General features: G+C 40.8%; 1 protein-coding gene across 1 annotated transcript in view; it reads left to right on the forward strand.

Moving 5' to 3' along the window:
* NCKAP5 (NCK associated protein 5) overlaps window positions 1-27471 on the forward strand; it is a 1037301-nt gene that overhangs the window by 719500 nt on the left and 290330 nt on the right. The window contains 1 exon segment of the mRNA XM_058301099.2: window positions 19176-19325. Within this exon segment, the coding sequence (XP_058157082.2) occupies window positions 19176-19325 (150 nt within the window).

The raw sequence follows: 27471 nt of genomic DNA on the forward strand, positions 1-27471 counted from the left end.
TATAATAATAGTTGTGAACTTACAAAACAAACATACATAACATCATACAGGACTCTTATAACTCACCCTACCACCAATAACTGGCATTGTTGTTAAACATTTTTAACTACTGATTATAGAGCATTGTCAGAATATTACTACTAACCAAAGGCTGATGGGCCCTCTTGTTTCCTCTAGTTCATAGATCCTCACTGGGAGCCAGTGAGCTACTTCAGCACCCACCCACCCTGGCCTCCCTAGTCCCTCATTTTGCAAAGGTTCAGAGCCCAAATCCCTGTCCGGTGCATGCTCTATTCCCACCGCCACTGGTTCTTACACACATGAAACCTGTTTCAGCATGTTCCCTGGTGGTTAATTAGCCAAGAGAAGGAATGGGATTCTTCAGTGGGGTTCACTGAAACCCATGGAAGTTACTCAGAATTTTCTTCTCTTTTTCCATGATAAAATGTGGTAAACAAATGTGTATGTAGATCAGCTGTGAGTACATTCCTTGAGTACACTGCAGTTGGGAAAAATAATCTGTATTATTACTCTGTGTCCATTGATAGATGAACTAAGTCTCTGCACAGGTATTTATAAAATCATACACAATGGAGATATGCAATATTTTTGTTGAGTGCTTTTATTTATGTCTGTGGCCTGTAATGTCAGGTAGTCTCAAGTGACTTTGATTCCGCCTTAAGAAATTTGCCCTTTTCTTTGGATTGCTGTGAACTCTGAATAGCTTCTGAAGTAGGTAATGGTGATAAAGGGAGTGTTTTTATTGTGTATTAAGTTTTAAAGAGCTGAAACTGTTCCTTGAGGAAGCAGTGTTCTCTCTTACTTTTTTGCTTTTGTTTTTGTTTTAAACAACATTCTCAATACACCATGTTTTAATTAAAGAAGGCGAGATCTTTTCAAAGCAAGGTGTGTGCCTAGATTCAGGATAGCCAAAATATTTCCCTTCATTAAATAAGAACATTCTTTTTCTCCTTGAAATTATTCTATGAGGTGAATTTTATGATTTTATACCCTACATAAATACTCCCCCGAACTCCAAAAGTTGACAAAACAGTCTAATTTGGGAGCATCTGCTGGTTGGCATGCTCACTTCAGAATATTCAACTTGGTAATTCAAAACTGATTAAATACTTTTTTTTTACAGGAATATAGGAGTTTTAAATACTATCACTAAGAGTTTGAATAGTACATTTTTCTCAGGAATGTAAAAGTCCCTGGTTTAATCGGCTCTGACTCTCCTTTCTTGCCTAATTTCTGCATTCAGACATGAATACTTTTTCTGTTAAATGTTTTGACCCTGAACTGACCTCTTACCAAGCGAAAGCAGAATATTGTGTCTCAGTTAAAGCAGAAGATAACCTGTGAATAACATGGTGCCCGGAAACGTGCCTTTCCTTCCTAGGTGAGCCAGGGCTTGTCTGTCTATGATTTCCTGCCCTTCATCTCGGCAGCGGGCCAGACTTTATTTTGGAATTACCCAGCGTGTCAGGTCAGGAGGGCCGGGAGATAGAAATCCAAAAACTGCTGCCCTTTAGCAAGAGAGTAGCTGGGCAAGTACTCTGGGCTGTTCAGATCATTAACCAGGCACATCAGTTATTTTTTTCCTCTTAGGAAACAAATGAATTTGAACAGAGCAAAATCACGATGATATCAGTCCTTGAACTTCTGATCCAATTTTCTTACCTCACCGGAGGCTACAAAACTATGTTTTTTGGACTTGGCATATCGACGCTTTATGAAATGGAGATAAAAACCGTCTGTGGGGGGAAATGTGCAATGTTGGAATGAGGAAATAGTTAAGGAAGAAGTGAAAATGTGTCTGCTGCAAAAAAAAATTGATACACTTTCATCGCTGAGGTCTTCTGTGTAGCCTTTAAGCTATATTATCTGTATTGATTTTGTCTGCCCATGGAGCACAGCTGGGCCAAGATGAGGAGGCACCCGGTGTGGGGTGAGGGGAAAACAGTCCAGCAAGGGGTCTGCTGTTTGCATTTAATTCTCTGCAAGACTGAGGTGTTAATTGGCCTCTCCGGGTGAGTGTTGTGAAGCAGAATGGAAGCAGGCTTGGAAGCCGGTGCCTGGGCCCTGGGCAGCAGATTCCAGGCTTGGGAACGGTGGTCCTCTGCCCCCCATCTGTCTTTCCTGACTGCCCTGTAAAACAAGGGGTTGGGCTGTGAGCAGGGGTTCTCAGCCTGCCTGGGCCCCCACCCAGATAGATTCCACAGAGTCTTCGGTCACTCCTGCACCTCAGGTAATTCTAATATTGGCTAGGCTTGCAAATCAGCCCACCCCAAGATCTCCACGCTCTTTTCTAGCCAGCTCAACTCTCGGAGGAGGGGATTCAGAAGGAATTTCGACCTACAGGCCATGGAGTCCATGAAAGTTCAGTGATTTTTCCTTCTTGAAATTATTTGGATTTTGCTCTTGCCCGTGAGAAGTTATCTAATCTTAAATCACTTCAGGCCCGAGCCACCTGTGCAGGTGTTCAAAGGTATAGGATTTGCCACCACTCCCCCGTGCTCCGGGGTTTGTAAGCTCGCCGGGCCCAGGAGGCAGGAGAGAAGCTCACTGAATACATGCTTTTCCGTCTTTCAGTCTGTAAATCATTTCTTTACCCTATATTAAAACTCATTTAGATTAACAAGGGGAAGAAACAATCTGAAGAAAGGAAAGTAGACACTAGACCATTTGAAAAGAATGCTGTGAGCTCCCTTCCTAGAGTCCACACACACAGCGGTAACGGTAGGGGGAGAGAGTGAGGGGGAGAAATGCGGTGAGAAAGACCTCGAAGGGAACCGCGGATTTCTCAATTCCTTTTGCTGTCTTGGATGGCTTAATCAACTTGAGTCTCAGTTTCCTCTTTTCTGTAATGGGTAAAATGAAGCTAATCTGAAGGTTGCTGTTTTCACTATGCTTCCGCAGACGTGATTTCATGGAATAATTGGAGAAAACGTACAATAAAGGGCTTAGAATGTGGTAAGTTATTCAAGAAATGGAAGTACTGCCCCGGCTATCGACCCACGTGTTCATTCCCTTCGCACATTCGCACAGCCAAACTCTTCTTCCCCTTTCCCAGCCCCTGCCTACCCCACCTCAGCAGCCAGTGCCAGGAAGCTATTGCAAACCGAAAGGCTTAGACTTGGAGCAAATGAAGGAGAGCCTAAGTGTGACCATCTCAGGAGCGCCAGCCTGAGGGGCAGGTTCTTAGGCCATTCAGGCCTGCTTGGTGGTCTCCTCTCCCACCCCACGATCTATCCTCTCCCTTCCTATCTGCCGATATTTTCTCAGTTAGATAGCTCTCCCTGAAAGTCCTTCCGAAGCATCATTCCAGTTGAGAACGCAATTTAAGAAGATAGACATTAAAAAGAGGGTCGTTGGCATGTTAGTGTGAGCCAGGCTAGCCTGAGGACTTTGTTCTATCATCTCAGAAAACGGGGCTTTCGGATGAGGGATTTGGGAGGAAAGGAGATGGGAAAATAAGTAATTTAGGAATTTACAGCCTTCTGTGTGGAATAAGCTGGGTGAGACGTCACATCATCCCAATGGTTCAGAAAGTGCCGGACTCTTACTGAAGGGGAGGGCAGCTGCTGTTCCGCTTTGTCCGCTTGCCTTCACATTCGCAGGACCCGGCCTTCAGACTGGTGCTAACAAGATCATAGATAACTGCTGAAGGCCGGGCCTGCGATCCAGCCTGTCCCCAGGGTCAAACGGACAAGTTCAAATATTCTCATTGAACTGGGGTCTTGCAATGACTTATATTTTTGCCTCATCTGTTCAAATGAATGAGGATCTTATTCATGAAGTTTCTATTGTTTCATAAATAGATTGAAATACATGTTTTTCTAAATGTGTTTTCTTTGGTAGGTTTGCCAGTCCCACACCCTAATAAATATTGTTTCCACACTAAATTAACAATTATCACAATAAATCCATTTCCTTCCTAGTAGGGCAAGATCATCCCTTAGTCTGAATTAACTAAGATTGTGCTATATTGATAAGTGATAGTCTACAAATAATTCCATTTGAAACTACTCTCCTATAGCCTTTTTATTTCATTTACAAAATAACTTGTAAGCGTATCCTAATGCTATGAATAAGGCTATATTCCTCTTGGGTCACTGGACTTAATTTTTCAAATCCTTCTGCTATGATATTTTTTATTCTCTATGCATTTTTTATTATGTTTGTTTTTCTAAGCATTTGAACATCATCACTGGGGTACCAGTTGGTGAAAATCGCCACAATTATAATCAATGTGTGTTTTACACTTTAAAAGGTGCTTTCACCACATTCTCTCATTTGATCCTTACTTCAACCCTTCAAAGTAAGAAAGCCAGGAAGTTCAAGTCCACTTTACAGATGAAGAACCTGACTCTGAAAGAGGCACTGGTCTTTCTGAGGGTGATAGGGGGTCAGAGGCTGCAGTAGACAGGATCTTCTGATTAAGCCTTGTACCCCTGCATTGATGCCATTAATTCCATTCTGCACCAGTGGTTCTCATTTGACTCTCCCTTGGAAACATTTGGAGAGTTTGAAAAAAATACTGATGTCCTGGTGCCACCCCAGGGATTCTGATTTAATTGGTCTGGGATGTGGCCTGGACACATGGGATTAAAAACAACAACAAAAACAACAACAACCCACAAGCAATTCTAATGTGTATCCTGGGCTAAGAACCACTGGGCTATAAGACATTAGATTCACCTGTATTCTTTTCCTTTGTTCCTGGATCTGGAATCATGTTTTAACTAACCTACCGCCCACATCTCCTGCAGAATAGCCAGCCTAGAGCCATCTGTATAGGAGTCATGCTGAGCTTCTGGAGAAGGTAGGAATTGCGTTGGTCCTTGAAGGACAGTAGGATTCACGTTAAGTAGGAAAGTCATTAGGTCCTATAGGTACTTGGCGAAAGATAGCAGAGGACTGTGGGTGTTCTAGTGAGAGGCAGCAGAGGATTGTGGGTATTTTGGTGAGAGGCATCAGAATATTGTGGCTAACAGCCTGGGTTCAGATCCTGTCACTCACAAGCTATGTGATATTTTGGGAGATGCTTAACCACTCAGGGCCTTGGAACCTCACTCTCAAACAAGTTCAGCCTATGGTTTTTGGGTTCATTGCTGAGAAGGCAGTAGGTATCAGCAGACATACCAATTTATGGACTTGGAGCAGGCAAGTCGGTGAGTCCCTCAGGAAAATGACTGGAACATGGGGTGGGCACATACTGAGTGTGGTGGGGACCTGGTAGAGGTGTCAGAGGAAGCATAAGTGTTGAGAAAATACTGCTAGTAGGAAGGCTGTCCTGGAAATGGAAAATTGCAGAAATAGGAGAGGACCATGAATATCATAAAAATAAGACAAGATTCCTAAATTCTGCTTAGTGTTTTATCCTACCAGAGCTTAAAGCCTATTTTCCCTTTTTTAAATTAAAAGCATTAACAAGTGTTAGAGAGGTACCAAAAGCAGTTGCCTCCTTGACATGATAAGCCAATATAAGAATCCTGGAGAAGATGTGGGGCAGCTAGGCGCCGGCACTACTCCTCACAGCATGGCCCTCTCAGCCCACCAAGTTCATAGCCTTGCTCCAGAGTGGCTTGAACCATAAACGCTTTGACTTCCCTACAGATGGCACAGTCTTGGGCACACAAAACCAGATGAGGTTGTTGGGCTGAAGGAGAATCTGAGAAAGCTAGAAAGTTTTGTGTGGTAGGAGTTAAAGCCAGCATGCTTCCAGATTCCTATTTTCAGTAATGGGAGGAATCTATAAAGTGATCACCCAGGATCTTGGAGATCAAGACTCTTTAGAAAGTGTTAGATCATCTCATAGTTTTTAGAGGTAGCCAGGAGTGCAGGCTGTGTTTACCAGCTCTTTATAGTATGTTGATGTGCATGAGGTGGCCACCCCGAGTTCCTAAGGAAAGAGTTGGAGCATGCCACATGAGGGTCAGTCATACATGTGATAAACAGGTTGGTCAGCAAGTCTTAGGTACTCAGAAGGAGGGATGGTAGGCAAGGCTTAGGTAGCTCAGAATCACTGACAATATCCAACATCTAACAACCTTATTTTGTGCAAGAGGAAAGGATGTCAGAGTTAAACCCAGTGGCTTTACAAAGGTCAAAGTGCCCATTAGTGGCATACTGCGAACCAGTGGTTTTTGCCGCTTCCTGTGGCAACAAAAGATTTATCTTGTTGCTTAGCACTAAGATGGCCATTGGTAGAATCTAGGTGTTTACCCATTAGCAAAGTTTGGAAGACCTACTCTGAGAGAGGCATTTGACCCATGAGCCACAACTTGGCTAGTTCATTATTCTTCAAACACAGAGATTTTTACATGAAGAAATTGGTTTACATGAAGAAAATCATTGTTGAACCTCCAAGTTTGTGATGCACTTTTATATTGCCTTTTTTCCTATTATATGCTGACTTTTCTAATTGTTTATATTTTAGGCTCTTACTTATTTCCCCTAATTTGTCTAAATTCCCTTTCCTTTCATACTGAGATGAATCATCTGGCAGAGGGACAAGGTGTCTTCACCCAGTTCTTTTCTTTTCTACTCCCACTGTGGCTGTGAGTGGCTTGTCAGGATGTGTACTTCCCACTCCTTGACAAAGAAGCACCTCAAGTAAGAATTTCCTGCCACTTCCAGGGGTAAGGGATAAAAATAATAGTTTTAATGTCAAAAAGCACACCAGGACAAAATAGCTAGCAAAATTCCTTCAGTATGTACCTCAAACAATTTGCCCATACTATTCCCCAAGTTTTGCCTGACTAGAGAGAGCAGGTATTATGTAAATTGTACTAGAAAAATGGAATATTACAGCTTTATCCTTAAGTTCCATTTAGGTGCAAATAGGTGATATTTCCATCTGATCTGACATGAGCCCTCAAGAGAATGAACTAGATTATCCATCTTTGACTTTCAAAAGTTCATCTAACACACCTCATTAGAGCTCTTCTTTTAGGTAACCCCAGGAAGGAGGATGGTGGGAGGAATAGAGTATCCTGATCAGCAGTGGGTCTTCTTTTCTCCAGAAATTCCCAGGGTGTTTTAGGTCAGACAGCTTTATGGTTTAAAGGCTGCTGTGCTGCTGTGAGAGGTGCATGTGATGGTGATGGTGGAGGGGGGTGTCAGGTAAAGGAGAAGCAGGAAAAAAATCTCATTTCCTAGGCATAGAAATCAATTTAATGGTGCGTTTATCTTTTGTGAAAATATTCTATCAGTTCTTTGCTTTGTGCTTATGATAGCAAAATACTTGCTTCAAAAACAGCTTTTCATTGAAAGTTCTTAGCAATATTGAAGTAACTGTAGCCTGTCAGCAGAGGTAAAGCAAGGGTGATGTCATCTGTCAATCAGCATCATCACATTCAGCAATTTTGGAGACATTTATTGAGTACTTACTGGATATGTCCAGGGTGTGCTAATGGTGATGTGATGTATAAGGTGTTATCCCCACCTGTGGAGGTCTTACATTATAACTGGGACCCAGTGAATTGCCTACAATGCCTGTTTACTAACGACTTGGATTGACAGGTTATCTTCTCCATATGAACCAACACCATCATCACCATCATCATCACCATCATCATCACCACCAGCACATTTGGATGTGTAAAGGACTCTTCCTTAGCAGAAGAAAGTGCCTGCCAGTTCTATTCAGTTGCACAAACTCAGAAGATTCATAAATTTGTCTTTGCCAGTCATTCCTGGGGGAAAAAAGTCTTGACAATATTTTCTGAAACAAATTTTGGACATATCAGTCATCTGATTGATCTGACAATGTGTATTTATGAAGACAGTGAGATAGAAAATATTAAATTGTTTAAATTTATTTTAAATTAAATTTCTGCCTAGGAATCTTAGATAGATGGTTACTGTAGATACAAAAGATAGCAACAATATAACTTCCCACTTACCGTTAAATAGCCAAGCCTGAATTATCAGTTCGTTTTGGGTTGACCGTCGCTCAGTCCTCAATCTCAGCCTCTCTCTGGAAGTGCTTTGCCTCTCCTGTCCTGTGGATTCTTTCAGAAAGATGGGAGGGGATTGGGATGGGGAATGAAATGCAGATTTTGACATTGTTATGAGTTATTTTTTTTTATAGACTCCAAGAGTCTAACTCTAAACATTTACCACAGAAACTCCTCATTTATGTGAAATTCTTCCCTTGTTCCATGGGCCAGAAGGACATGTCCCCTCCCCTGGGGTATGTCTTTAATGAAAATTACAGCTCACTTTTTCGTACCATTCCATTCCACAGTAGAGTTTCCCTTTATGTAAAATGCCTTTAGAATCACATTTTTAAAAAGGAAATAAATGCTGTTGATAGATGGAACAGGCAATAAAAGTATCATCTGAAAATTTATTAATGTAACTCCACGGAGCTGTTCAATATGGAAGACAGCCCACAATATTGAGGAACGTTTTGAGTGAAGAATAATGTGGAGGAGATGTGGATTGATATGCCAGTGGTCGCGGGTTCATGTTAGAATGATAAAGGAAACCCTTTCTTCTCTTATCCATCATACACATTTAATCTTGGGGATTTTGCTGTGTACATAGTTCACTTTGTAAGTCAAATCCAGGGATGAGAAAGAGGAGTTTTATATGTTTTTCCTGACACTAGTAATGTTAAACTGTGAACAAATTGGGATGTTCTTTTAAAATCCTGTGATTTATCTGGTGCTATTCTTCCCCCTTTAAAATTTAGTATGCTAGGGCTGAACAAAAGCTGCTAGTGATCCCTGGGAACGTTGTTGTGGTATTTGCCGAAGTGCTATCTAAAGTGACAGTATATTCTGTGCACCCTCCCCGCCACCAGAAAACAAATGAGTAAATAAATCACAGAAGCTGAAGGAACTGGGGCTCACTGGGGCGGCTGTCAGCCAGACTTGCTGGCCTCTCCATTTCCATTTGGCTTGTATTATAGTGTGTGTTTGTGCTTTGAACTAATTGAATCATCATTAACTATGGAAGTGATGGCGGTTTGTTAAGCCTATTCTGCTGATAGTCATTGGAGGCCAGAGCTGACATGGCTGATAAAATCACCAAGTCCGTGGAGGGATGGCCTGGGGATCCTAGGAGAGATGCTGTCACTAGCAGGGTTTACAGTTGGATAAAGATCACAGATTCTCAAACAGAAGTACCATTAAGGAGCGAGTTATACATGCACGGGAAAAGTCAGAAAGAGGTGTCTAAGTCAGTGGAAAGAACGTGGCGTTTGTAATCAGAAGAACTGTATGTAAATTCTGGCTCAGCCACCTACTATTAAACAGGTCAGTTAATAACCTTGTCAGAGCTTGTTCCCTCATCTGGAAGGTGGGGTCCAGAATATTTGCCATAGGACCCTGTTGCAGTGAGCACCATGTAAAGTAATCTGTACATGGGAGCTCTACAAATATTAGATGCTATTAATTACACCTTCTATGTTGTGGTAAGAACTTGACATTTTGTGCTAATACAACCCCTTCTCTGCCTTATGTGATCAGTCCTAAATTATAGCTTTTTTTACGTTTTTACTATGAATTAGTAGGGAGATTCAATACATGGTTTGGATCTTCAAAAAGAAAAAATTCTCTTCTAACTTCTGTAACTGACTGCCCACTCAAAGTTGGACTCCCTATCCACCTGGTTTCATTTTGCCATCTTCAGTTAAACCTCTATGGCAGCTTGAAGTGATTTTGTGTGTACTTGGTAAAGTCACCTCCTATTTTGTTATATGCTTGTTTCTAGGTTTTCTGGAATTTGCAGTAATAAATCACAGCATTTATTAGATAATTGGATTTCTGATAAAGCTATCCAAAAACCTACTTTGAACCATTTGAATTGAAGACTTTGGTTTGCATTTCTGTGCCTATATAAAATATATAGCAGTTCAATAATAAACATTCTTTAATAAGAAGAAAAATAGAAGAACACAGAAATAAGGGCAGTTCTCATCAGAAAAATAGTGAATGAGCTGGACCAGGTGAAGGATGTAACTATTATTGTCATCAGCATACGTCCATGTAGTGTTTCTACACATAGGCTTTGTGTCTGCCATCAGGCTTAAAAAATAATTATGATAAAAATAAAGCTAAAGAGTCACTGCATTTTTATTTATCTTTCTAAAGCCTTGCAACTGGCGAAGAATTAGGATTAGATCCCCCCATGAGCAAATGCTATCAGAGAGGGCTCACTTGGGGCATGATTTCCTGAAAGCGTGAAGAGCATTTTTCGGTAAACACTAGTGTCACTCTCCAGGCCTTTCATTTCTTGTAGGCAGGGAATGCAATGCACTAAATGCAAAAGTTGGACTAGATGACAGATATCATAGGGCCCAAGAACAGTATACAGCAAAAAAAGTGTGGGGAGGGATAAGTTTCTAAGGGGAAAAAAGAGAGAAATACACTTGTGGAAAAGAAGCACAATGATTATTAGTAGACCTTGTGTATCTTCTAGGTGGACCACAATGGCATTCTGGAGTGAAATCCCTGAACTTCAGTAGTGGTTCAAGTTCTGATCCTCCAAAGTTGAGTTGTTTTTTCCCCCCAAAGATTTATCTATCTATCTATCTATCTATTTATTTATTTATTTATTTATTTATTTATTTATTTCTCTACCCTTCCCCCCCACCCTGGTTGTCTGTTCTCTATGTCTATTTGCTGCGTCGTCTTTGTCCGCTTCTGTTGTTTTCAGCGGCACGGGAATCTGTGTTTCTTTTCGCTGAGTCATCTTGCTGTGTCAGCTCTCTGTGTGTGTGGCACCATTCCTGGGCAGGCTGCACTTCCTTGTGCGCTGGGCGGCTCTCCTTACGGGGCGCACTCCTTGTGTGTGGGGCTCCCCCCTACGCGGGGGACACCCCTGCGTGGCACGGCACTCCTTGCGCGCATCAGCACATGGGCCAGCTCCACACGGGTCAAGGAGGCCCGGGGTTTGAACCACGGACCTCGCATGTGGCAGACGGACGCCCTAACCACTGGGCCAAGTCCACCACCCCAAAGTTGAGTTTTTAAAAGTGATCAAAATCATAGAAATTTAAAGCTAGATGGAACCTTTAAATTAGTCTATTTCTGTGCATTTTGTTTTACAGAAGAAATAGAGTGAAAATTGATGTGACTTAACTAAAATCACACAGCTGCTTACTATAGAGCTAGAACTGGAATGTAGAGTGGTTTTTTCTCCTTGTCTTAGGCTTGCCAGAAATGGGGCTGGCCCCACACCGAGACTTTTAGATTGTTGTGAGACTGAACTTGGTTGGCCTCACAAAATGAGATGGGGCAATGGGGGTGATTCTGCCTTTATCCCTGATCACATGAAATCCCAAAGTTTGTCCCAATATGACGCACACTGCCTTTGCCCTCTGCCCTAATGTGGAATTCGTCAATTACCCTAACAGTTCTGGTCTCAAAGCTAGTGTCATTAGCAAACTAAATGCTGTTGAATGATACCATGTTTATTAGCTTATTACTCATTCAGTGAAACATTTGCGGAGTCCAAAAGATGGAGCAAGGACAGAAGAGTTACTGTGCTGAGGTCACACCTTTGCACACACAGCCAGGCAGCCACACGCATGTGGTGGGGCTCAGTGTGAAGAGAAGCGGAGTAGAAGGGTCTAACTTTTGTTTTACTTTCCATATGATAGTAGTTGTGAGCCCATTGTGACATTCAAATGTAATTTTCCTACCTCATTTGGGACACTGTTGGTACCTTATTCTTTTATCTAAAAGGAGGGCAGGCATGTATGTGTGCAAGCAAGCATTATTTTTAAATTAGGAAGGCTTTCCAAGCAGGGTAGATGTAGACATGTTTCCTTCCCTTGTTGCAGACATAGAACCTATTTCTTGGAACCATAGAGTCCCTGGTTCTAGAAGCCATTGATAATAGTTAACAGATTGTTAATGTCATCTGTTTCCACGAAAAGGAACAGCCATAACATGGGTCAGACCTGGAGCCTCAGAGCTCAGATAGAAATTTCGATAGGCCTCTCATCACACTAATATAGAGCAGTTTCTATTGCATAAATCAACATCAGACGTCTATCAGTGAAGTGGAATTTAGCCAGTTCTGGCCACTATCCTTATTCATAGGGGAACCTGTCCCCTTTGGCTTGGCTTATCCCTCCTGTCCCACTGTACTATTAATGGGCCTTGCCTTTGACTCCCCATGGGAATTATATGTTCATTTACTTAATAATAATCAAAATTAAATCAAGTGTGCAACTTCAAAAGCTCATCTAAAGTAAAACTCATTCATGTTGCATGCTGGAACGTCTGTCCAGAGACTCTTCAGCTTTGGCACATACACATGCGCACAAATACACTCTCACACACACACACACAAAAACAGTCAATAACTTTCTGGTTAATGGCTTCACATTTCCTATAGGCAAAATAAAATTCCTTGACTTGTGGCCTGGCCCCATCTCCCCCCCCAGCCTCATAGCCCTCCAAGTTGTACCGTCCTTCTTTCCGAATTCTTAGATTTCCTGCTTGCCACTTCATGGTCATTTCCTAATTAACTCCCAATGTACCCTCCGATCTCAGTTCAATCTGGAAAGCCTTTCCTGACCTTTCTTTCAGAGGAAAGGTTTTCTTAGCACTTTGAATCTCTGTATCCCAGTCGTTTTGTGACATTCTAAATGATTAATAACTGTCTTCTTCCAGAAGATTATAAGCATCTAGGAGTGCAGGGGCCACACGTTTTTGTTTGTTTTTTTAAGATTTTATTTTTATTTTATTTCTCTCCCCTTCCCCCACCTCCCACTCCACTGTCTGCTCTCTTGTGTCCGTTCACTGTGTGTTCTGTGTCCACTTGCATTCTCATCAGGCGGCATAGGAATCTGTGTCTCTTTTTGTCGCATCATCTTGTTGTGTCAGCTCTCCGTGTGTGCAGTGCCACTCCTGGGCAGACTGTGCTTTTCACGTGGGGCAGCTCTCCTTGCAGGGCACGCTCCTTGCACGTGGGGCTCCCCTACAAGGGGGACACCCCTGCGTGGCAGGGCACTCTTTGCACGTGGCAGCACTGCACATGGACTAGCTCACCCACGGGCCAGGAGGCCCTGAGTTTGAGCCCTGGACCCCCTATATGGTAGCTGGTTGCTCTTGCCCACCTTTTTGCCCCTGGAATCTTCCCCAGTGCCTGGCACATAGAAGCCATTCCATAAATACCTGTTGGATGGATGGATGAATTCATTATAAAATCGCGTGGCCTAATGATAACTAAATGCTGTCAAATGGTGTCGTGTTTATTAACTCATTACTCTTTCAGTGAAACATTCACTGAATCCCTCTGTGTGCTGGGATGGGGGAAGCTAGATCCATGAAGATGAATAAGATGCTTTTACACATCTTGGGGAAGGGTATTTGGTCGTTTGCCTCTATGATATATTTTTTAAAGCCTACCATCTTATGTCTGGGCTGTAGCTGGTCACCAGTGAAAAGCTGTGCTGACTGCTCTTTGGAATGGCTGAGCTCCCTGGACTGTCATCTGTCTGAGTTGAGCTGATGCAAGCTGGTGCTTTGCGTTGATTGATATTATTTTACATAGGCCTGACGATGCTAACTACTTGAGAACAAAAGATGAGGGCTCCCCCAAAGGTGAATCATTACCCCGGTTACCACTTAGAGAAACTTACAGCTCTGAAAATTGCTTTATGTACCGACGAGGCGAAATTTGATTTAAACCCTGGGATGCTAACTGAGCTCCTAAATCTTTAGCTTCCTGAGTACTGGCTGGTATTTGTTGAGGCCAACAAGCTTATGGTCTCAACTGTGTATGAAAAATGTGGGGAGTGAAAGTTGTTTGTGTGCTGGCCTCACTTTTATAGAATTCACTGCTGATTAAAGTCCATAAAAATAAAAACAGGTCACCCCTGGAATCAACTCATACTCTTCACATTTTGGCATCTTGGGAGAGGACCTGGTCTATTTCTCTTGCTTCTCTCTCAGAGGTCATAAGCAGGGTGTATTTTATTTAGAACCATGTCTCTGGCCTCCACCTTGCTCCCTTCTTACTATTATATCACAGGTGATTAAATTCCAAAGGAACCAAAATTTCTGATTTTGTTTGGCTCAAATACGTAAACTTGATTTTTTAAAAAGTCACGTTTGTATGACGGTAATATCCTGCAGCTAACGTTTGTGATCTAAAGGGTTTAGCCACATTTCCTGATCTCTTGGATCTTTCTCTCCTCCACCGCTTTCTCCTGCTTAAATTCCCCTTTTGTTCTTCGAGTCACTTCAAATACGCCCTTTGCATGTTCCCTCTTTCCCATTATTACATTCCACTCTAATCTCTCATTGGAAAGTGATTGAGGAGCTGGGGGAGGAAGGGACAGATACCCCACCGTGTGGATTGATTTCAGGACTTTTGAGCATGTAAAGCCAGAGGACGGACCTTTTAGTCACCGAGCAGCATAGAGACAGGGCTTCTACCTGGAGTAGTGGGACCTCGAGCCTCCTTTATCTATAGCAGCCTTCGGCCCTAACACCCACACTTGCCACCCTTTGGAAATGCCCACTCCCTGGACTTCCACCTGCCTGGATTTGTGCCCAAGGACACTTTTATGCCATAGCTGCTGACAGCCTCACAGCCTGTGACATGGCGGAAGTGCCAGGAAATTAACACCCCAGGAGCTGCCCCCAGTGGATGATTCTCACAGGGTTGGTGCATAAACATCCCAACTCCCTCACTCCTGGTGTGGAATGATTCAAAGACATGTGCTTTATACCATTTTCCTGAGTTTCCCGTGGGATTAAGCTTCAATTGCTTAGAAATATACCTTTAAAAAAGCAAACAAACTTTTATTTTGGTAACATATATACAATGCAAAATTTCCCCTCTTAACCACTTTCAAATATACATTTCAGTGATATTAATTTCACCCACTACGTTGTGCTACCATCCATTAGTGAAACTTTTCCATGGCCCCAAACAGAAACTCTGTATACACACTAAGCAGTAACTCCCCAGGTCCACTACTGCCCCCTCTTGGGCCCCTGGTAACATAATCTACTTTCTGTCCCTATGAATTTGCTCATTCTAGGTAGTCCATGTAAATGAAATCACACAATATTTGTCCTGTTTCCAGCTTATTTCAATTTATATGGTCTCTTCAAGGTTCATCCATGCTGTTGCATATATCAGGGCCCCATTCCTTTTTACAACTGAATAATAATCCTTTGTATGTATTTACCACATTTTGTTTTTCCATTCATCTGTTGATGGACACTTGGTGGCTTCCTTCCCTTCCTTGAATCACTTCTCCCATTTCTCTCCTGGTGCTTCTTAAGTTTTCTAAATAATACTTGCACTAAAATCCATGTTCTTTAAGAGTCCAAATTAGAGACTGATGATCTAGAAATGAAAGTGGAGCAATATATAGAATTATTGTGACTCTAGCAATGGAAGAAATTATATCATTGATGTGGACACAGTGGCCACGGGAGTTGCTGAAGGCAGGGAAAGAGAAAAAGAGGTGTGATATGGGGGCATTTTCAGGAGTTGGAGTTGTCCTGAATGATATTGCAGGGACACATGCTGGACATTATATGTCCTGCCATAACCCACTGAATGGACTGGGAGAGAGAGTAAACTACAGTGTAAACTATAATCCATGCTGTATAGCAGTGCTCCAAAATGTGTTCATTTGCAATGAATGTACCACACTAAAGAACTGGTTGATGTGGGAGGAATGGAGGGTGTGGGGAGTAGGGTATATGGGAACTTCTTATATTTTTTAATGTAACGTTTTGTGTGATCTATGTCTCTGAAAAAAAATAATTTAAAAAAGGGATGTTTTGCAGGGAATTACATTTTAAAACCTTGACTTTTCCACCAATGCCCTTTCTCTCTTGCCTTCTCAGCACAGAGCTCATCTCCATGCATTCCCACCTTGGCTGCTTGTGTTCCCTCTCCTCTTTCGTTGTTCAAACGACTCAGTTTTCTCCATCTTAAAAAAGGCTCGTGCTTGCCTCTGCAATGCCCTTCAGCTATAGTTCTTCATATTTCCTTCCCTTTCCTGCCAAACTTTCAAATGAGTGTCTAAGAAAATTGCCCCCATTTTATCTCCTTTCACATCCTGCTTTACCACTGGCAATTTGGGTACCATTGCTGCACTTTAGTAAACAGCTCCCAGGCCCCCTTGCACAGCCTTCTTATTACAAAATCCATTGGTCCTTTTTCTGCTGTCTTGTCATCCCGGCTCTCATTGAGCATATTGATCACATTTATTTTTCCCTGAAAAATATATCCTGAGTAATTGTATTCTTATAACTTTACATTGGAAGGAACATTTAGTATAATCCCTTCATGTTGCATCTGGGGGAACAGGTCTAGAGATGTTGAATGACTTGTCCAGCTAGTAATGAAAAGGTGATCTTTGAAACCAGGTCTTTTGAACTATCAGCCAGTACAAGAACTACTTTGGTAAGGCCTGATGAAAAACCTTTACAGATTTTGTAATTTTTATTCTTTCCTATTTAAAGGTGTTCCAGCTGGTCCCACAGCCCATTCTCCAGGATGATGCTTTTAAAATATAAATCAGAACCTCTCCCTCTCCTGCTTATCCTCCAATGCCTCTTCACAGCACTTCGAATAAAACCTAAACCCTTTCTGTGGCTGGCAAGACCCTCCATGGTCTAGCTCCATCTTTCTCATGACATACCCTACTCTTCTTCTTCTGAAATCACTGAATCCATCACATGGCCTCTCTCGCAGTCCCACCAGCAAGGCAAGCTTTGTCCCTCCACTAGGCATTTGCTTTTCTCTTCTCTCTGTTGGGAATGATTTTCTGCAAGACTTTTGCACACCTGCTTCCTTCTCATTATTTCCTCGGACAGACTTACCATGATACCACCACATCTGATATTACCCCTAAATATCACTGTCCATCACATCATGCTACTTTATTTCCTATGTAGCCTCCACCACTAGCTACAATTATGCTACCTACTGATTTAATTTAGAGTTTGTCATGTTTTCCAACTTTAGAATATAAGTTCATTGAATAGAGAAACTTTTTCTTGCCTACATCAATATCCCCAGCAACTTGGGCAGTGAATGGCCAATAATAGTTGGTACTCAATTAATCATCTGTTAGATGAATAAGTGAATGAATGGTGTCTGAATTTCTCTGTCTTGTTTCCAATAAATTTTTCTTTTTCTCTTCATTCCTATTACTACTCTCTCAAAATATTTTCCTCCACTATAATCAAACTGACATCCTTGTTATCTGTTTTAGTCCTGGTCACTAATACAAATACCATGCAATGGGTTGGCTAAGCAATGGAAATTTATTGACTTACGGTTTTGAGGCTGGAGAAGTCTAAAATCAAGGCTTCATCAAGGCAGTGCTTTCTCCAAGAAGCCTGGGATGCTGGGGCTGGCTGCTGGCAGTCCTTGGACCTTGGCTTTTCTACCATATGGAAATAACAAGTGGAGGCCTCTCCAGGCGTCTACCTTCTTTTCCAGGTTACGTCGACTTCCAGCATCTAGATGCTCTCTGTGGCATTTTCTCTTCCTGTGGCCTTCTCTAGAAGGTCTTCAGTAATAAGATTAACACCCATCCTGAGTCAGCTGGACCACAGCCTAACTGAAGACATCTCATCAAAAGGTCCTATCTCCAATGCTTTTCTACCATATGGAAATAACAAGTGGAGGCCTCTCCAGGCGTCTACCTTCTTTTCCAGGTTACGTCGACTTCCAGCATCTAGATGCTCTCTGTGGCATTTTCTCTTCCTGTGGCCTTCTCTAGAAGGTCTTCAGTAATAAGATTAACACCCATCCTGAGTCAGCTGGACCACAGCCTAACTGAAGACATCTCATCAAAAGGTCCTATCTCCAATGCGTTCTCACACATAAGAATGGATTAAGTTTAAGGATGTGTTTTCCTTGGGAACATAGTTCCAAGCTACCACATTACCTATGAAGACAAAACTCATTCATTCCTGATAAATAAGGAGTATTTAATTTAATTTCTTCTTTGACCAAAACTTCCTTCTTATGCCTTTTTAATTATTCAAGTTGCATCACTCCTTCAAAGTGTATGTTAGTTTCCATTTCAATGAAAACATGTTTCACTGTCCTCATTGAATGCTACCTTTTTAATTGTATAAAATGACCCTTGTATTTTCTATAATCTAAAAACCGATTTATAATCTTTATCATCTTGTATGGTTTCCAGTTCTTTCACGTATTTAGAAACTGCCTAGGCACTATATATGTTTGTGTGTATATATTCCATGTTTCGTATGGATGTATTTTATATGTGTGTACATGTACAAACACATGTTCATCTCTCTCTATATATATACCTTGGTATTAGCCCCATGTAGACAATTTAGGACACACACACAAAAAACAAGACTCATTCAAGTTAAGTAGCTTCCCCAAATCATTTGCTAATCTGATAAATGGTAGAGCTGGAATAGGGCTGACAGATACTAAGGCCTTTTGCTTTTCTGTTCACCACATCAGTGGCTTTTCTTTGTTTTTAAATACTTATAGAACCCTGATTCTTCAACAGAACCTCAACATACACACATGTTGGAAATGCTAAGAAAGTACTGAAAAACAACAATTCATGCAGAAGTTGTTGTAGATGATATTTTTTTTAAAGTCGTGCTTTACAATCCTTATCTAGTGTTTTATTTTAGAATCCCAAATCTTGATAGAGAAGTAGAAGGACCTCTTTGCTTCAAAGCTGAGTTGGTAATGATACCAGAAAACTTTATAACCCTTATTATGGAAGGAAAATCTGACAAGCACCCAAACTTTAAGCAAAGACCCAAAGCTATAAAATGATATCCTTGCCTGGATTTGTGTACTGGCTGGAGACGTGTACCTGAAACTTGCCTGATTTTGGGGGTAGGGATGGGGGGATTTAGAGAACAACTGAATTCTGTGTTGCAGATATAAATGGATTAAATGCAAGACCCTACCTACACTTCTCCAGCTGGGCAAAGAGCACCTACATTCAGGGGTGGTGGTCCAATGGCATTGACCTGCCAGTGTTGAGTACAGGCATCTACTGCTCACCAATATAAGCATGAATCACAATTTCTTTAGCAAAGTGTTTTCTGCATCAGCTCCAGAAAGAAAGCAAAACCATTAGGGGGAGATTCCAAAATTCTCAGGCTTAGACTCTTGCTTTGTTTTCAGTGGAGATTATTGAAAGCAATAATTCTTTCTTGCTTCAGGAAGAAGTGTCAGAGGAAGAAAGAAAACACAAAGAAGCTTTGGAAGATCTCCACATGGTGGTAGATGAGGATTCAAGGAGCGAAAGCAGTAGCACAGATGAGGGGAAAGAAAAGACCAAATTGCTGTTAGAACGACTGAAAGCTCTGGAGGTAAGAAATAAAATTTTTTCTTGACACGTTTGAAGAAAAACAGCAGTGTTCTGCTTCTTTTATTGGCGCTGCTTTGGAGTAAGTATAAATCCTCCTTTCTCAGTTCACCCAGAGTAATACCATCCACTGTCTTCTATCATGATTCATTTGTCAATGATGAGCAAAACGTTAAATTTTGTAGCACTCAAAGAGTCTCAATCTAATGATTGTGATTATATTGCCTTAAAAAGAGTACATAGGGCAATGATTCACTTTAAATTTAGTTCAGCCCTTAAACTGGATCAGTTCCTAAAACTGTAAAATACTTGAGGGAAGGGTCTGTGTAGTATTCCACTTTGTTTCCCCAATTATTAGTTTAATGGATGGATGGATGGATGGATGGATGGAAGAATGAATGAAAGACTGAATGAAAGAAATAACCAGTATTATGTAGGGAGGATGATTATAAATAATTTTAATATATTAAGCATTAGAACCATTCCTTCATAAAATTTCTTTTGTAGTAGTACAGTGTAAAAAATATTTAAAAGGAAAACCTGGAGGGGGGGGTGAAGGTTTTCCGAGAAGATTTTTGGAGCACTAGAATCCTCCAAACCTGGTTCAAACCTCACTCGTCTATTATTTAGTGGCATTTCACATTAGGAACTAATTACTGAATGTTTATCAGTCATCAACGAATATTCCAGTTATTAATTTTTGGTTGAGAACTCACCTGCAGAATGACTCACTAAAGAAGTCTTTTCCTCTGAGTTGGCTTACCTCTTTTCCCTAGATTCTCTGATGGCATATAGAACTGAGACAAACAAGGACTATGATTATCCCATCTCTTCTTTACAAATCAGATACAACACCTAGCAACATAGGTCTGCCACAGGGTCTAAAGAATTCTGAAAATTTCAGAAGAAACAAGATCTCTCTCTTTTCTATGCTTTGTTTCTCCCTAGGTTTTACAATCTCGGCTGTAATCTTCCACACCGTATATAATAAATATGCTCTTCTTACTCTGATTTCATGAATAATGGTTACTGTAACCAAACCATGGATTTTGGGGCCAGACTATCTGGGTTCATTTCAAATCCTAGTTTGACCACTTTCTTGCTTCAAAATCTTGGGCAAATTACTTAGGTTTTCTGATCTTCTGACTCCTCAAACGCAAAAATGGAGATAATACTAATAATGTACCTTAAAGGATATATGTTTGAAACAACCATATTTGTATACCCAAATCTCTTGACCCCTGGTATTGCAGGACCACTGGGGAAAGATTTTCAGGGTATTGAAAAGCAGCCTTCCCTAATACCTGCTCCCCCAAAAGGTCCCAGAGAGGTGAGGGAAAGGAGACATGCATTTGATTTCTAATTTTATGGTTTGATTAATATGAAAATTATTTTCAAAAGCAATCCAAGTTGAAGATGAGGCATGTCTGACTTTGAGAACTAAGTAAATGTTTTACAAGGGCCTTGTCTCCTACCCTGAAGAAAGTCCAGTGCCTTTCCCAGGGGTGATCCCTCTTGTACGTATTTCTGGGACTAGGCTCCTGCTCACCCTCAACTTTCGATCCCTTTTCCTTCTTTCCTCAGTATCAATTGCATGTGAAACAGGTCCCCATTCCCTTGATTTTCCCAAAATCCAACTCCACAAAGGATATGTGCTCATGGTGGAAAATTACAAAGACTAAGGACCTGACACTTGGGTTATTATTTTTTTAATTTATTGAAGTATATCACTTATACATAAACATACATAAACAATAAGTGCATAATAATAGTGTGCACTTAAAAAACAATGATGCTTGGGCTTAGATAGCTTTGTTTCCTTTCATTCCTTCAGCAACAGGTCATTTCTCACTAGTCCCTTTCATCTCAATTCCCAGCTTCCTGCCACAGAGCTTGGCCTCTCCTTCCTACTTACTACCTTCTCGCTCACTGCCAAGTTCCCTTTGTTTATTATGCAGAGTACTGTCAGTCTCTGCACTCCACTTTCAGGGCTCATTCCACACCATTCCCAAAGCTCATCAAAGTATTTTGCTAAGTAAGACATTTATCTTCCTGAAAGAACTCGAGAGCCAGCAGTTAAAATAATAATTACTTATGCACATATACATACAAGCACATATTTTCTGTCTCCTCTTAGCAGTTGTTTTCCCTACGCAGTGCCTTGATTTCAGCCATTTTCAGTTGGCCATGGGGAAGAAAAGTTGGCCATTTACAATCACTGTGCAGCAACAACTCCCCCCTAGGCCTAAATTCTATTTTTTAGGGTCTTGACATCTGGTAGAGAAAGGTTTTAAGTGCCCAGATGTCTCAGTTTGCCAGACTGTTAGGTCAGATACCACACAGTGGGTTGGTTTATCACCAAGAATTTATTTTTGCTCATGGATTGGAAGGTATCGTCAAGGCCACGCTTTCTCTCCGAAGTCTTTATCATTCTGGTGCAGGTGTGCTGCACTCCTGGGGGTTCCTTGGCTTATACCTCTGCCTCCTATCACATGAAAATCTCTCTCCTTCTGTCTCCTCTTTGAGTTTCTGCTGACTTCCTGCTTCTGGCTCCTCCCTGTGTCAGAATTTCTCCTGCTTATACAGGATTCATGCCATATGATTCAATGAGCCACACCTTACCTAAAAATATCTTCAAAAAGTTCTATTTAAAAATTGGTTCATACTCACAAAAATGCAGATTTAAGAACATGCCCTTCCCTCTCAATTAGAGGCAGAGCGGGCATCCCCATCCCAGAATCCTCAGGATTGGGGAATGAATGATGGACTAGAGTAGACTTACTGGTATTCTACTATAGACTTATTGGGATTCTAGCAATGGGAGAATGGTTGTCACTGATGTGGAGGCAGTGGCTGCTGGAGATTCTGAGGGGAGGAAGAGGGAAAAATGGTTGTAATATGGGGGCATTTTTGGGACTTGGGAATTGTCCTGAATGACATTGCAATGACAGTTACAGGCCATTATGTATCTTGTCATTAACTTACAAAATTGTGTATGAGAGAGTGCAAACTACAATGTAAACTACAATCCATGCTTAGTGGCAATGCTCCAATTTGTGTTCATCAATTGTAACAAATGTACCACACTAACGAAGGATGTTGTTAATGTGGGAAAGTGTGGGAGGGGTAGAGAGCAGGGCATATGGGAATCCTCTATATTTTTTGTAGCATTTACATAATCTAAGTATCTTATAAGAAAATTAAAAAGTGTGTATATATATATATATATATTTATGTGTGTGTGTGTATGTGTATGTATATATGTATGTATGTATAATAAATAAAGAAAAAAGAATATGCCCTTGTTGGAGTTCATGATTCAATCTACCTTTCCGAGTATGGTGGTTTCTATGGTTTTTAAAAGTTTGAATTTTCAAGATTATTTCAGAGACCATTTGCTTGACTTAGAGAAGAGCTCACCATCCTTATAGCAGTGCCTGTCACAGGCCTCTACTCTAAAAGGATCCAGCCTGCCTCCCAACCCCACCTCATGCTGTGCACTTAAGACTTGGCTTCCAGAATCTTTTGGCTTCATCTAGAGTCTTTCCTGATGTCTACTCTAGGCTTTTGCTTAGGCGCTGGGTTTCCTTGTGGCATGCTCCTTGAAATCCATGATTTGCTTATGTATACATATGTCCACCTCCCTGTACCCTCACCATCCCTTTTTCCTCACTCATGGGCCATCCTTTCGCCTGACCAGAAATTGTGCTTGAAATTCCCTTGCTTTTCACTCCAGCTCTTATAACATCTCTGATTCCCAGACTCTAGCAAAAGGGGAGGAGACCGGAGATCACCTAGGATTTCTGAGCATCCAGGCAAATGCTGATGCTTTCCTATAGCCTCAAGGTTGGAGGAACTTGGCTTCTTATAGGAATAATTTATTTTGTGCTGAAAAACATGGCAATTAAATGTGTTGAGGTGAATAATAGCTTTTTTCTACTCAATTATACCTTTCCAGAAAAGTACAATTAAAGTGCTAAGCATAAGCATTTTGTTATTCAGTAATTCCTGTTTAAAATGAGGTAGTTTAAAATAGTAGTTCTCAACTCTGACTGCACAGTGGAATTATATATAGAGCTCATCATCAATAGATATTTATTGAATATCTCCTTTGGCCAAATTCTGTTCAAGGCACTGGGAGTAGATCGATTTTCATGGTCCCCACCCCCATGGATCTATTTTCCAATGAAGAGGGACAAAAAGCACATACTTAAATAATAAATAGACAAACAAGTGCTCTGAGAAGGAAAAATTGGGTTGTTATAGTAGTAGAGTGTGGGATGGGAGTGGCAGAGGTATTTACATGCGATATCATCTCATGAGGGCCCATTTTTTAGTACAATAGAAATAATTAAAAGGGACGGTTGTGTGAAGATATGGAATGAGACACATTCCAGGCAGGAAAAAGAATGGCAAGTTGGAGGAACAGAAATAAGAACTGTGTCATGGGCCATAAGTCATACAGTAAAACAATTGCAAAAAGATGCATTCCCAGAGGTAGGCAGGCATCAGATCTGGTAAAGCCTTATAGGACATGGCAAAGACTTTGAATATTACTATTATATGTTTAAAGGGAAGCTACTAGAGACTTTTAACTAGGAAAGTAAGCATGTTCTGACTTGTATCAAAAAAGATAATTCTTGCTGCCTAGTGGGCTAATAACAGGACAAGAGTAGAGGCAGGGACACCAGGTAGGAGGTTGTTTTAGAGTCCAGACAAACGGTATTAGAGGAGTGGGGGCCTATGACTCATGGAGGATAATAACGTTAGTGGGCTGTTGGATCTGGAGGGAATAATGATGATGATGTGTACACGTCCTTACTTAGGGGTTACTATATGTTAAAATGCTATTCCAATGACTTTTTATGAATATTAACTGTTTTAATCTTCATAATAGCCTTGTGGAGTAGGTGTCATTATTACCAACTCCATTTTGCAGGTGAGGAGACTGATGCCCAGAGAGTTTGGATTACTTGCCCCCAGTCTAGCACTCAGTAAATGAGAGTGTCAGATTTTCCAGTTGTGTGGCTTCACTGTGCTATGCAAGTAAGAAATGGTCAAGTAAGAACCTATTTTAGAAGTAAATACCACAGGGGTTACCAGTGGATTAGATGTGAAATGAAAGGGAAAATGCAAAGTTAAAGGTGGCTTCTTGTTTGTTGATCTTAGCAACTGAGTATATAGTCGTACTAAATTTCTGAGAGAGGCAAGACTTGGAGGAGAGATGCCTGTGGGAAAGGAAGACACAATAGTTTGTTATGTCCTTATTAAGTTGAGATGCCTATTAAACATTCAGAGGCTGATGCCTGGTAGGCAGTTGGATATACAAGACAGAGGTCAGGGCTAGAGATATGGATTTGAGATTCATCAGCATATATATGACATTTGAGTTATGGGAACTTACTAAGTCCACTTCAGGTATAAGTGTAAATATAGATGAGAAGAGGACAGGACAGAGCCCTGGGGCACCCCTCCATTACAGGTCTGGCTGATGAAGAAGATCCAGCAAATGAGACTGGGGAAAAGTAGCTATTGAGGTAGGAAGAAATCAGGAAAGCGAGGTACCCTAGAAGCGTAAAAAAGAAAGAATTTCAAGGGCAATTCTGTCAAATGCTGCTAAGAGAATAAGATGACACGCTGAATTCAACATTGACTCCTTCAAGCAAGACTCATCTACGACCTTACTAAGAATGGTTTCTGATCCGAGTGGATCAGGAGGGAAAGACATGGGGACAATAAATATAGACAACACTTTTGGGCAGTTTTCCTGTGGAGTGGAGCAGACATGGAGAGCAATACCTGAAGAGAGACATGGTCCAAGAGAAGCTCTTTTAAAAAGTCAGGTGATATTAAGTCATGTTGGCAGGCTGATGGGAACAATCCAGTGGAATGGACAAAACTGATGATACACAAAAGAGTTGAATAAACAGAGAAGTGAAATCTGTGAGAAGGTAAGAGGGATGAAACCAGGTACAAACTGAGCTTTTTAAAAAATATGTAAATACCTAGAACACATCCCCTGGAAATTCCAGCTCTTTAAGTCTAAGACGGACACTAAACATATGAGGTTTTATTTTTTTTTATTTTTTTACTAAAGAACAGTGGTGATCTAGATGCCAAGCTAAAATTGAGACTCTCAGCAGCAGCTTTTAGAATGTTCTTTAAAGTTATTCAAATAATTTGGGTCCAATTCAGTCCCAGCCCAGTAAGTATTCATTGGTCTTGCCATTTTTTAATCTAACCTTTCTTTTCCCCCAGGCTCGAATAGAACTTTCTCTTTATCTTCAAACTTCAATTCAGAAGCCCTTCTCTCATGTTTCCAAAGCCAGAGTGCTGTGAGCCTGAGGAAAGCTCGTAATCAAAAGTGCTCTCAAGTCGCTTCTTACCGGCCTTTGATGGCTGCTCAGAAATGTTCTCGAAGGGGGCCAGGTTCAGTTTTGGCTTCTTGCTAATGAGAGGAACTGTCTAATTTCCTAGAACTTGATGATTGGCTTTAAGTTCTTACCTTGTTCTTTATCTCACTTTTATCCTCTCATACCTTAAGACAATATAAGAAGAGAAATTAAAATGTTATAAAGTAGCATGCTGCTTGTAGTCTGAATAGAAATCCGTAATTGTTTCTTTCTAATCATTAGGTTCTGTGACAGTTTGCTGACAGGTAACTCCAAATATCCTTATCTTAAGGTATCTGACATATATCTTTTTTTTTTCCTGATTAATTTGCATCTGACTGTGGGTCACCTAGCAACAATCACTAAGCTAGGATTAGAGACAAAAACTATGCCTGGGGTAAAGGGCTTGAAGTTAAAAAAAATTTTCCCCCACCCTATGTCAGTACATATATCTTTGTACTAGCAATTTTCTCATTATAAAGGTAGCAAATAATCAAATTGGGAAAATAAAAGAAGTATAAGGAAATATATAAGTTGTAATTATACCAATTAGAAATAGGTGCTATTGACATTTTAGCACATATATTTCCAGTCTCTTTTTTTGTTGATATTTAGTCAATTTAGGTAATCACAAAATATCATTCTATACACTTTTTTTGCTTTTTCATATAATATCAAGACTATTTCAATATTCCTCAACAATATGATTTTAATAGCTATATAGAAGTTTATTAAAATGGGTGCTGAGTACCATTTATTTCTTCCCCTTTAGGTTGCTTAAGCTGCTTTTAAAAGATGTATTTTTAAAAGTACATAATATGTGATTTTTAAAAACTTTTTATTTTGTAGTAATTTCAGATTTACAGGACAGTTGAAAAATAATACAATATCCATGCAGAGAACTCCAACATTCCCCCACCCCTGTGGGTACCCAGATCGGCAATTATAACATTTTTCCACCTTTGCCATTCCCTCCTCCCTCCCTTCCTCACTTCCTGCCCTCTGCCTGTCTATCAATTAATCATATGGGAGCAGGTTGTATACATCATAGTCCTTGAACACGTAATACTTCCCTGTACATTTCCCACAAACAAGAATATTCACTAATGTAACCACCTTAAGTAAAGTTATCAAGGTCAGGTTATTTACCATTGATACAAAGCTCACAGTCTATATTCCAATTTTTACTTAAGTCCCAATAATGTGCTTTCTGAGCCTTTTCTCCTCCATTCTTAGATCCAGTCAATATGATGCGTTGCATTTAATTGTCATTATTTCTTTAGCGTCTCCTTCCTTTTTTAGAAATTGTGGAAACATATGTACGATGTACATTTTCCGCTCCCATCCCATCCCTTCCCATGCGTCCCTCTCACTTGGATTAATCCCGATCACGGTGTTGCAGACCCTCACCACCTTCTATACTAGACGTTTCCCTCCATGCCAAACAGAAAGTCTACACTCATTTTTTATTAATTCCCCATTACTGCAGCCTCGACCCCTGGTAACCTGCACTCTACTTTCTGTCTCTAGGAATTTGCATATACTCTGAGTTCTCTGCATTTACCATGTGGCTTAAATTTGACATCCAAAATCTGTAATGATCTTGTTTTCTTGGTACCAACTTAATGTCAGTAGTATATATACACCATGTTTCTGTACTCGTCTACCCACCAGGCTTTTGTGTTATTCTTGTCATAAATAACATGCTTATACATTATGAGGCCAAAAACACTGATATATCATTGTGTGCTCTTCAGA

This window comes from Dasypus novemcinctus, chromosome 7 (assembly GCF_030445035.2).
Source record: "Dasypus novemcinctus isolate mDasNov1 chromosome 7, mDasNov1.1.hap2, whole genome shotgun sequence".
In the NCBI taxonomy this organism is placed as follows: Eukaryota; Metazoa; Chordata; class Mammalia; order Cingulata; family Dasypodidae; genus Dasypus; species Dasypus novemcinctus.